Source organism: Physcomitrium patens, chromosome 26 (assembly GCF_059467195.1).
Source record: "Physcomitrium patens ecotype Gransden chromosome 26, ASM5946719v1, whole genome shotgun sequence".
Lineage (NCBI taxonomy): Eukaryota > Viridiplantae > Streptophyta > Bryopsida > Funariales > Funariaceae > Physcomitrium > Physcomitrium patens.
In genome coordinates, this window is record NC_143435.1 from 4488114 (window position 1) to 4500179 (window position 12066).

Below are 12066 nucleotides of genomic sequence, written 5' to 3' on the forward strand. Positions count from 1 at the left end.
CCGTTACCAAATGACCGTGGCCCTGACAATTACTACACCATACATTGGTCCTAGTATTGGTTGGCTTTTGCTTCTTCTCCTTATCTTTGGCCATATTAACGACCATTTCTTCCATTTTCTTTGTCAAGTTCAATAATAAGGCTTCATTGGAATCTTTTGAAGCTAGTATTATTTGTTTTTCTGCCAAAGTTGACTCTTGTGTTTCATATGGAAAATATGGAGCATACGCTGTTGTGACTTGCGGTGGTAAAGCTTGCAATGGAGTAACATTAACTGGCCCCTGAGTATTGGCACTTGAATGGGCCACTGTTTCGATCATCTGTGGATAACTATCCACTGATCCGTTCAAAGCCGGATATTGATAATTGCTTTGAACTGGTATCATCGTGGCACTCGCAATTAAAAATTGATCATAATGGCATTCCTTTCAAACCTTGGCTCTATCAAGGGATGCAGATACCGTAACTAGTTGAGCTTCTTTTACAAACATTTTTAGCTGTGGTGGGTGCAAACCATTTATTAATATAGATAATATAAATACCTCCGGCATTTGGTGGTTCGGCCACTTACTAAGTGTATCAGCCACTTGGCCATAGTACGATTCCACCGCCTCTGTTAGGATCATTTTACTGTTTATTAACCTTCCTCGAAGACGATCTTCAAAACCAATTGGTCAAAAATGGGTCAAAAATGCATTCTTCAATGCTTCCCAGTTCAAAAATTGACCAACTGGTTGACGGTTATACCATTCAAACGCCGTATCCTTTAAGGTTGCTGACAACCATTGTAACCAAATATCCTCGGTTCTCCCATTATTGGCGACACATGCTGTCAAAAATTGCGACAAATGTTGATCTAGATCCGTACCCGGAAAGCCCCTAAAGGTAGGTAATGGAGCCACGCTAGTTGTGCAATCACTCACAGTATCCATTTGTACTGCTATGGGAATCGCTGGACCTCCCGTCGTCATTGAATTTGACAATGTGATACTTAATTATTTGTTAATATAGTCTGCGTCTCTCCCAAATATATTTTCCGAACTTTCTACCCTGCTCAATTTGCTATTATTATCCTTGAACAAGTTTATTGGTTGAATAAGAAGTGAAAATGATGGGTTTTGAAACACACTGAATTGGCCCTTATTGACCAATAATTTATGCCACTCTATGGAACCAATTTTGACGGAATCGGCAGTTTCCGCTATTGGAAATGTATCCAATGGAGTACCCAACTCTTCTGTGATTCCCCCACTCTTAGTTAATGGTCTCAGAAGAAACCCTGGCCTATTGACCAAATTTTCTGCAAGTACTCTTGGCAATTTCTCTAATGGTATATACTTCTAAAATATTAGATGTCGATTAGCTTCTAAGTATGCTCGAATATGACGATAGGGATGCAACCATGGCTTAATCCAGCTTTGTCTATGATTCCTTTTTAACTTTTTTTGTTGCTCGTTTCGCTACAAATTTCTTGCTTGCAATCTCTCTATTCTTTCTCTTGACTGTCGTATTTTCTTTACTGTTAATATCTCATTCTTAAAAACCATACTCTTTCATTATATTCTTCTGCGACTGCTACCTATTTTCCATCTATTTCAACCAGCAGTTAATATCTAACACTCCATGCTATTATCAATTTCTCCGGCAGCAGTGCCAAAATGTGATTGTCGATTTACTTACTCTAACTAATCTAATCAGAGTAAACCTGTATATGGGAATTTGAACATAGGGAAAGAATACCGCATGAGCTTACACGTTAGGGTCACACAATTAACTATATTCCGCACTACTTAAAACAACGAAGAAACACTACAAGACTTTTTTCTGCTAATGAAATCCTTTCATTAACCAATAACCACTAAATGCAATCTGCACTGTCTCAAAAGTCCACACAAAACACATAAATTCCATCCAACACCAAGAATAACCAATCTTACTTAATTAATCTGGCTTTACACAATTTCTATTTTTTCAGATTTCCTCGGTCCGAACACACACAGTTTTCAATTAATCACGATCATAATCTTCTAGTTATAACCAATCTTCACAAAATCTGATAACAACTTTCAAATTTCTCTCCTTCAATCACACAATACTTCAGTTACACACCCAATATCTCATAAATCATTTCCCTGATTTATTCCATAAATTCTTTTTATAGTATTCAGAACTTTAAACAACAAAACAAAAAAATAAGAGACAGCACCAAGCTTATCCCGGCTCATACTATCACAGTCTGGCCCTCGGCTCACAACTCTCACAGCGATGGCCCTCGGCTTACGACTCTCACAGTCTGGCCCTTACTTCCTCTCTCCCATCTTGCTTATGCTACCACGAGATATCAACTGCTACATCTCTAATGAAAACTGTTTTTTCTAACTATTCATCCATTTTACCTACTAAACTACCTTTTCAACAGTCATCTATCCCTGTTTACACTATAAACTAAGTATCTACAATTCAGCAAATAATTACTTATTCTACAGATGCATAGCATATGCAATGATACCAGATTGTATGAGATCAAAATTTGATGCAAAAGATACCAAATGTATATTTGTTGGATATTGTGAAGGTATAAAGGCTTATAGGCTCATGTGTTTGGAGACTAAAAAGATCATCAAAAGTCGTGATGTTGAGTTTTTGAAGTATAAGAGTACTTGTGAGTACTTGGAGATATGTCCAAGTGGGAGTAATGGCACGTTTGTAGATACATCTTTAAATTCAGCAAAGAAGAAAGAAGACAAAGACAATGATGGTTGTAAAGGTGGAAATTAAGATGAAGAGGCAAAGAAGGTGGACAAGAAGGCCTCTACAATTGCTAAGACCAGAAATGAAGAGCATGAAGATGTTGATGATGATGGTGATGAGGATTAGGAACCTTTGAATGAGAAAAGACTATCTTCAAAAGAAAAGAAGGTTGGAGGTGACCATGGAGTGCAACAAGTTGAGTCTTCTTCAAATGAAACGAGATATCCTTTGAGAGATAGAAAACAACATGGTGAATGGTGGAAGGACCATATTTTTCCTCAAGTAAGTATAGAACATGCCAATGTTGCACTTATTGCTGATCCATTGACTTTATGTGATGCAATGAATTCCACGGATGCTATGAAGTGGGAGAATGCTATGGAAGAAGAGTACAAATCACTCATCGACAATGGAACATGGGAATTGACTCAACTGCCACCAAATTAATTTTCAACTGGTTGTAAGTGGGTGTTTAGAACCAAAAGGGATGCAATAGACTATATTGTGAGGTATAAGGCAAGATTGGTTGCCAAAGGCTACTCACAAGTTGTTGGTGTTGATTTCAATGAGACATTTGCTCTCGTGGCCAAATTCACCACCATTAGAACCATTGTGGCAATTGGGGCAGCAATGGACTTGGAGATGCACCAAATAGATGTGAAGATGGCTTTCTTGAATGGAGAATTGAAAGAAGACATCTACATGGATCAACTTCAAAGATTTGTTGAAGAAGAAAAACAACACCTTGTGTATAAGTTGAAGAAATCCTTGTATGGGCTTAAGCAATCATCAAGGACATGGTACCAATGTATCGACACCTTCTTTGTGAATGAAGGATTTGTGAGGAGTGAGGCTGATCATTCCATGTATGTGATGCAATCAAAAGCCTTCTTGTTGAATGTTATTCTTTATGTTGATGATTTGATCATTTTGACCAATACTTTGAAAAAGATGGATTGATTGAAGTCAAAGTTAGCAAAAGAATTTGAAATGAGTGATTTGGAAGAGCTCCACTATTGCTTAGGAGTGGAATTTGTAGAAAAAAGAGCTAAGAAGATCATTACATTGAGCCAAAAGAAGTACATTGAAGAAGTGCTGAAACGGTTCAACATGGAGGAGTGTAAATCCATTGGAACACCTTTGGAGACAAATTTGAAGTTGATGAAGCTCACTGATGAAGAATTTGCTGAAGTTGAAGAAGAAATGAAAGATGTTCCATACAAGGCAGCAGTAGGCTCACTTAGGTATGCAATGGTTGGTACAAGGGTGGATCTTGCACATGCGGTAAGTGTTGTGAGTCAACACATGTCAAATGCTAGACCAATTCATTGGGCAACCATTAAGAAGATCTTGACGTACTTAAAAGGTACTTTGAACTTCAAATTGTGTCTTGGAGGTAATAATATTACATTGCATGGATATTGTGATGCGGATTGGACTAGAGATGCAAATGATAGAAGGTCAAAAATAAGATATGTATTCTTTGTTGGAGTGGGAGCAATTTCATGGAATTGTAAGAGACATCCAATAATTACAAGGTCTACAATGGAGGCGGAATACATGGCAATAAGTCGTGGTGCAATGGAGGCAATATGGCTAAGACAAGTTTTAGAAGACATTGGACTTGTGTAATAGGAAGCAACTCCAATGAAGTGTGACAATCAAAGTTGCCTTGCTTTTGCCAAGAATCCAAAGCATCATTCAAGGACAAAACACATTGACATTCAACATCACTTCATATGGGAGAAGATTGAGATGGAAATAATTGACATGAAATATTGTGCAACGGAAGACATGTTTGCTGATTTACTCACAAAAATATTAGTGAAAGATAGACATTACAAATTGACAAAGAAATTAGGTTTATTAGCCTTTGATTAATAGCAAAGTGGGAGTATTAAAGTAAATGGAGGATAATTTAGAAGGTAAAAGATATTATCTTAAATAAGTTGTTAATGGTCAAAGGGCAACAAAAGGATGAAGAAAAGTTACTAAGGTGGCGGCTAGGGTTTCAAAGTGGCGGCTAGGTTAAGAAGAATCTAGGGTTTAGTTGGATAAAAGTAAGTTGAATACTATCCAAAATGGATGTAACTTCTACCTATAAGTAAAAGGTGTTGGAAGTGAGAGGTATCTCATTCCACACTTCTCTTGTGTCTAACCTTGCTGATTTCTACTTACTTGTGTCTTGCTTATTGTGTTTCTTCAATAATATGTGTTGAAAGCCCTACAAAACATCATTACATAGCTTCTAATTAGATAGTATATATAGAAGTAAGAATGAAGCCTTCTTTACTCTTATCAATGCCTTTTTAGTCTTTAATCTTGTTTCAAGACTTTCTAGTCTTCTTGTCTTTGGCAATAGCTATTTTAGTTCAATCTATTATCATCTTTGAGTTACTTTTTAATCTTTATAAGTGACATAAGAGTATATTGAGGATTTCTTTTTTTGAAATTTATGTCCTTGACAACTTTTTATCTTAAGTAGTTAATTTAGAAATTACATATTAAATCATACATCACTTAAAATTAAGACCAAAATTATTTATTCTATTTTAGACCATGTTTTTCAATCTAAACATATTATACAAAAGAAAATAGAATTAAAAATCATAATGTTAGAAACCATTATATTGAAAGAGGTTTATGACAAAATATCATAAGTTTTTCTTAGAATGGAGCATGGTAGAAGCCATCTTCAAAAAACTCAAGTAGATCTCTCACTTATTCTAACTTGAAGGACTAATGTAATCAATGGAAGTAACCAAAATCTTCTAATGGATATTCAAATTGATTTGATGATATTGCATAAAAAATTATCTATTATTATATCTTTAAAATTACAAGATATATCAATTCTTTTTAATCTTTTAAGATTTAATAGATCCATCTATAAAATATTTATATAAGTCTAGTATGATCAAGTTCTAAATAAAATATTTAATAAGATTAAATTAAAGGAATTTAAAAGAAAGATAACACAAAAAAATGATGTATTTAAAAAAAAATGATGAATATTATGAAATCCATTATTGAATAAATATTGTTTTTGTTTTTATCAAATATCAAAATCCAATTATAGAGCCTAAATATCATGAAGTAAAAATTTACACCTTTAAGTTGTAGTATACAAATTAAAAACAAGTAAACCACACGATTCAATTTTGTCTATAACTTCTAAAATAACCACCTATAGAAAAACAATTGAGTTCTAACCTTATAAGCTTTTTCATCATTCAAGACGAATAGGTCATAGTTTATTCTTTGAATCAAAAGAATAACATTATACCTTGACCTACTTGCAAAAAACAACATATACTAAGTTAATGTTGGATCAAAAATAGAATTTTATGTTCCAATTGTAGAAAATTTTACCTTATATATTATTATAAAAGATTCAATCAAGTGATTTCTTTACATCATTCTTCAAAAGACTGTAGGAGCCAAGTTAGAATATAAGTAATGAAGATCAGATTTGTAGATTATATTATTCTAATTGATATATAAAACTTGTATTATAACCACTAGAACAATGATCAAAATTATCAACTTATACATAAAAATTTGAATTTTTATGTTTTTTTATATCATTGAAAGGATTAAAAAAAATAATTATTTAAAAAAACATACTTTTTATTTTATTTTTGTATTTAATTGGATAAAAAATCAATAAATAGATTGAGATTATTTTTGTAGTACGTAATTTCTTGATTGCATTTCTTTCACTTGTTTGTGTTTATTCTCTTTATTTTTAGTTATTTGCTTCTTTCATTTTATACCACATATTATAAATAACTCTTAATTGAGGCCATTTTATAATTTAAATTGAGGTATAAATTTTATTCTTACATCCATCTATACCAAAATATTAATACCATAGACCTACAAAACAAATACATGTGATAGAACAAGATTGGATCAAAATTCATCTTTTGCACTATTTAATCAAAAGATTAAGTTTTGGAAGTTCAAGCCCCTAATTCAAGGTTTATATTCTTTCATTCTACTTATAAGTTATTTAAATTAATTCTTTTTTATTATCATTGTTTGCTAGATTAAATATATGTCTTATTAATTTTTTACACAACTAATAAAATAAAAATAATTTCATAATATTACATTATTTATTTACAATTGGTTTTTTTTGAAGTTTAACATTATAATTTTACAAGGTAATAAAGTTTCTTTTTAAATTCAGGTACACATTCTTCATATAAAATAAAATAGAAATAGAAATAAACCTAAATAAAATTTAAACTTGAGCCAATTTCTGATATTTAATAAATGTTATTAAAAAAAATTATCATAGATAAATTTTTAATTATAGTATAAAATAAATACTATAATCTTATCATGTAAAATATTTTATATGCAATTTTTTATGTTATTATATTCTTTGAACCAAAATTTATTATTTGAAAAATTCTAAAACACTACTTAAACAGATTTTATCAAAATTATTTAAATTATTTAAAAAGACTAATAGTCGAATTGTTTTAAAATTATTGAATAAGATATTATAACATCAATTTTATAATTTATTCTGATCTTATTTTTTAATATACTTTCAAAAATAAATAATTAAAATTTTAATTTAAAAAAACTGAAACCAATTTTATTTATAATGTTATTCGAAATTACATCATTATTTATAAAAACTCTATAATATCAACTTAAGAGCTAATATGCCAATTATTAGTTACCAAAAATAAAGCAAAGAATACAAAATATTTGTTTTTAACTATTCAAGTTTGCTTCTTTTAAAGTCCATACTTTGGTTAAAAATAAATAAATAAATAAGTAAATCTAAAGACCTCCAAATAAGCATTTAAAAGTTCAGTAAAATTATGCTTTGTAATGTGTTTTACAACTAAGAATACTCCTTCAAAATTATTGTCATCTAAGTAGCAAGTTGATCCCTTCTTGGGATCAAAAGCCTTAAAACAACAATCCTATACTCCATGCATTTATAACATTTATAGTCTTCAAAACTTCTTGACTAGGCGGTATCGAAGTACAAGCTCTAACGATAAGAGTCACGCTCATGATTTGACATGACACATACAGGCGTCTTGGTTACACTGCTTGTCTGATTTGTAATCCGTAACTTACATGCATGCAAGAATCCATTTGAAAAATCGTGCTAAGCTTAACAAAGTGAAACTGAATTTGACTGCTAGGTGAAATCCTCTGCACTGATAAAGTGCAGCAAAGTGAATATCATGCTCAATAAGGCACGATGAGATCAATGCGGGATGCTGCACGGATTACACCAACAAAGTTTCCCGGAATCATTATGCTTCTCCACCCCTACTTCACAGTATCCATCTCAACCGTATTTCAATGATCTCGTAGAACTAGAAACACATTACAAAGAATAGAAGCAACCTTCAAAAATAATACCCACTAATATGGATACACATCCGGTCGCCAATAATCAAAGGCACCGATTGAAATTTGCTATTGAAGTAGAATGATTGAAATCGCCACAATAACCAACCCCTTACTATCAAACATTCATATGTAAAGATGTAAATATTCTTATAAGATTCAAAATTTCAAACTCAACTTGATTACAACACGTGAATATTTTGACCAAGACACATACTCTCTACCTAATAACACTACTTTCCAAAATTTCCATACAAACCTTACGTGCATGCTGTGATCGAATTGAAGATTGGAGCACACTGAACTCCACTGTGCTGAGTGAAAAACTCTGTACTGATAAAGAAAATACCAAATAGAATTAGAAACATTTGCACAAATTTTTCTTCTTTCAAAGCCAACACATTTGTACAAAAACATCGATTTACATACCTCCATGTTTGCAATGTAAGAGTTTTAATGAATGTAGCTTTTTATTGCTTACTACAGCAGAATTTATATATTTGAAATAATCCTCAAGTGCATATCACATCCATCCCTTCTTGAAATCAAAAGCCTCAATATAAACACACAAATGTTCCGTAGTAATGTTTTTCTGGTACAGCTATCAGGGTTGATTACCTCACGTGCATTATAAAATATATGCAAATATCCTTGTAAGCTCAAAAACTTCAAACTCCATTTCACTACAACACGCGCATGTTTTGACCAGGACACATACACGCCACCTGGTAACGCTACTTTCATGAATTTCCATACGTATCTCACGTGCATGATAGAATCGAATCGAGGAATAGAATAACTGAACTCAACTGCTGGGGGAAATCCACCGCACTCATAAAGTGCAACAAAGTGAACGTCATGCTCAACAAAGCACGATGGGATCCATGCGGGAAGCACCACGGATTACATCAACAAAGTTTCCCGGAAACATCACGCTTCCCCACCCCTGCTTCACAGGATCTATCTCAACCGTATTTGAATGAACTTGGGGAATTGGAAACACACTACAAAGAATAGAAGCAACCTTCAAAAAATAATACCCACAAATATGAACAGACAATTCGGCCGCCAAGGATGACGGGTACCGGTTGGTGAGTCAACAGTTGCCAGCTGCACGGAGACCGAATCACTGCTCACTTCCAGGGGCGGATGTTGCAAGGTCACCCAACTCCAATACCAGGCTCGATCACTCATCCATGGTGACCGGTCCCGCCATATTGCCCAAGTCCAGCTGCTGTTGTCAACTGTTTCGTTTCGCTAGAGCCTCCATCTTGCGTGGGTTAGATTTGTAAGCATGTGCGCTGATGTTGTGCTGGCGACCGGCTCTCTCCGTCCCACGGTCAATACTGTCCCCTCTTCAGACTTGAGCCCACTCCGAAAAGTCTTGGAACGCCACGAGGGGTTTCTGTGGTCCGTACACGTTCGACGGCCCGTACTGTTCTCGACGTCAACTCGGATATAGGACACTCCCAGTCTTCCTCGTGTCGTTGCGGTCTTGTGCAGTGCCACTCGTATCCGGACGCGCAAAGCTTCATCAGCCAAGGCGACTCTCATCTTCTTTCCCTGCATCTTCGTACTCAAACTTGCGACTTGCCCAGTTCCTGAACACCACATACAAATACGTTTCAGAGGCAGTGCCAGTCTCACCACAACTCGCGCTGCTCCCAATCGATCGACCTCGACCTCGACCTCGACCTGCATCTGGATCAGCGGTCTTGTATCCATTCGTCTACTGATCATCCGCGATTCCTGGCGCTTTTGCAGGACGCTGAACCACGTCCATATTGGATGAGATCCAAGTGCGACGCAGAGCGCCCACCCAAATCCAGTTTCGAGCTCCGGCGCGTCCCACTCCAAGACTAGCGCCTCGTAACCACAAATATATTTCAGGTGCAGGTGCTACAGATATTTCCACCACCTACTAGCACATCGGTGAACCGAATCTTACCAGTACGATGGGGAGGTGGCCCTCACCGGCGTTACTGGCGATCTTCGTAACCATCGCCCTTGCCATGAATTCAATCACCCCGGCTGCCGCTCACACTGGACTCAAGGTAGGGTTCTATCGTCACAGCTGTCCCCAAGTGGAGGCCATCGTCTACAACTCTATGGCTCAATCCACCAAGGCCGACGACACCGTTGCACCTGGAATCCTTCGGATGGCGTTCCACGATTGCTTCGTCCGGGTACGTGATCGTCTTGATTTGCAGCACCCCAGCCAGCTGGATCGAGTCGCAGAGCTTGCGCTGAGAAGTACCTGGATTTCAAATTCAGTTTTCCCGAGTTGTCTGCTTCTGCTTCAGATGCTTCACACTGTAACCGCAACATCTCCTCACAGGATTGTTCCGTCTCTGTGGTTTCTTCAGGGCTGCGACGCTTCCGTTCTGCTAGAAGGACCCAATACAGAGCGAAGAGCTAGAACCAACACGGGACTCCATGGCTTTGACGCCATCGACGCCGCAAAAAGAGCTGTGGAGAACGCTTGCCCGGGCGTAGTCTCAGCCGCCGATGTGTTGCAGTTCGCCGCCCGTGACGCAGTTGTACTGGTGAGCAAGCATCCCATAACGCAAACCTGGTAGTGTCTGTGGATGAAGGTTGGATGTCTGCCTGGTTGATCGTTCCCGACTTCACCCGATCGCGCATCGAATGAGCGATTCAGAAGCGCATCCGATCCCGCATTGAACCTGTGGGGTCGAGTATCAGGCTCCCGTTTCTGACATGTGGATTGCACCTGCGTGGTTGTCCAGGCTGGAGGTTACGGGTGGCATGTGCCCGCTGGGCGTCGAGACGGAACGGTTTCCATCATGGAAGAAGCACTGAACCTGCCCGCCCCGAGCATGACCGTGTCCCAACTCATAGATGTGTTCGGGCGGAAGGGCTTGAGCCCCTCCCAAATGGTAGTCCTATCAGGTGCCCACACCATCGGAAAAGCCCCGTGCGTCACATTCGACGACCGCGTTCAGACAACCCCGGTGGACCCAACTCTGGCTCCCAGCTTCGCCACGTTCTTGAAGGGGCAGTGCCCGTATGCAGCAATCCAATCCACCAGCGTGGACATGGATTCCACCGCGCACACATTCGACAGCCAGTACTTCAAGGACATCATCGCCGGGAGAGGCCTGCTCACCTCGGACCAGAGCCTGTTGTACGACTCCCGCACCAGCGGGGGTGTGTACGCCAACAACGGCGCGGCATTCTACCGCAACTTCGCCAAGGCGATGGTGAAGATGAGCCAGATTGAGGTGCTCACAGGTTTGGACGGCGAAATTCGGCGACAGTTTGACCAGGTGAACAGCCACTAGAAAGGAAAGGGGGCCCAGGAAACAAGGCCGCCCAGATATGGAGAGCATCCGTGTATCATAGAGTAGATTAGGACGAGTTCATTGCACATGGTGAGCGTCAACTGCCACGTGCTCATTCTTTCCGGTGCACAGCATCGGCATGCTTTGCGTTGCTTGTCGTAAGCAATTTACCGCACATCGCAGTAAATTGCTTACGATTTATACAATTGAAGAGACGATACCAATATAATCAAGATCCAAAACTTAATTGAATCCTTGAGCCATAAGCCATGCTTTGAATTTGTCAATTTCTTTTGTTGCTTTTGAGTTTAATTTTAAACATCCATTTGCGTGTAATTGGATAATAATAAGATAGTAGTTTTGTGAAGATCTACGTACTATTGGCCACATAGGATATTAATTCTTTGACAATGGTATGTTGCTATTGAGAAGCTTCAATAGAACCAAGAGTCCTATTATGTATTTTTAATTCAAAAAGAATATGGGTGAATAAAAATAATATATTTTTTTTGTTACTAGAGAAAGTTTGGTTTGTTTTCAAGAGTAAAACATTCATGTTTTATAGTTAAAATATATATATATATATATATCATAACTTAATAATGCATTTATTTTTATATCACTAT

At 37.0% G+C, this 12066-nt stretch overlaps 2 protein-coding genes across 3 annotated transcripts; one reads left to right on the top strand and one right to left on the bottom strand.

The window, feature by feature from the left end:
- Positions 1-8921: 8921 nt before the first annotated feature.
- On the bottom strand, positions 8922-10253 carry LOC149986203 (uncharacterized). The gene is made up of 2 exons (XM_090247983.1): positions 10113-10253; positions 8922-9739 (listed from the first exon to the last, which is right to left on the bottom strand). The coding sequence occupies exons 1-2, from the start codon at positions 10150-10152 to the stop codon at positions 9396-9398; spliced, it is 384 nt and encodes a 127-aa protein (XP_090104109.1). The 5' UTR covers positions 10153-10253; the 3' UTR covers positions 8922-9395.
- Positions 10094-11727, top strand: LOC112277762 (peroxidase 71). 2 transcript variants are annotated; one of them, XM_024510461.3, is made up of 3 exons: positions 10094-10324; positions 10505-10684; positions 10886-11727. In XM_024510461.3, exons 1-3 carry the CDS (start codon positions 10094-10096, stop codon positions 11438-11440), a joined length of 966 nt encoding a protein of 321 aa, XP_024366229.1. In that variant the 3' UTR covers positions 11441-11727. The 2 variants fall into 2 exon arrangements, with proteins under 2 accessions (XP_024366229.1, XP_024366228.1); XM_024510460.3 differs by having other exon boundaries at positions 10094-10684.
- The last annotated feature ends 339 nt before the right edge of the window (positions 11728-12066 follow it).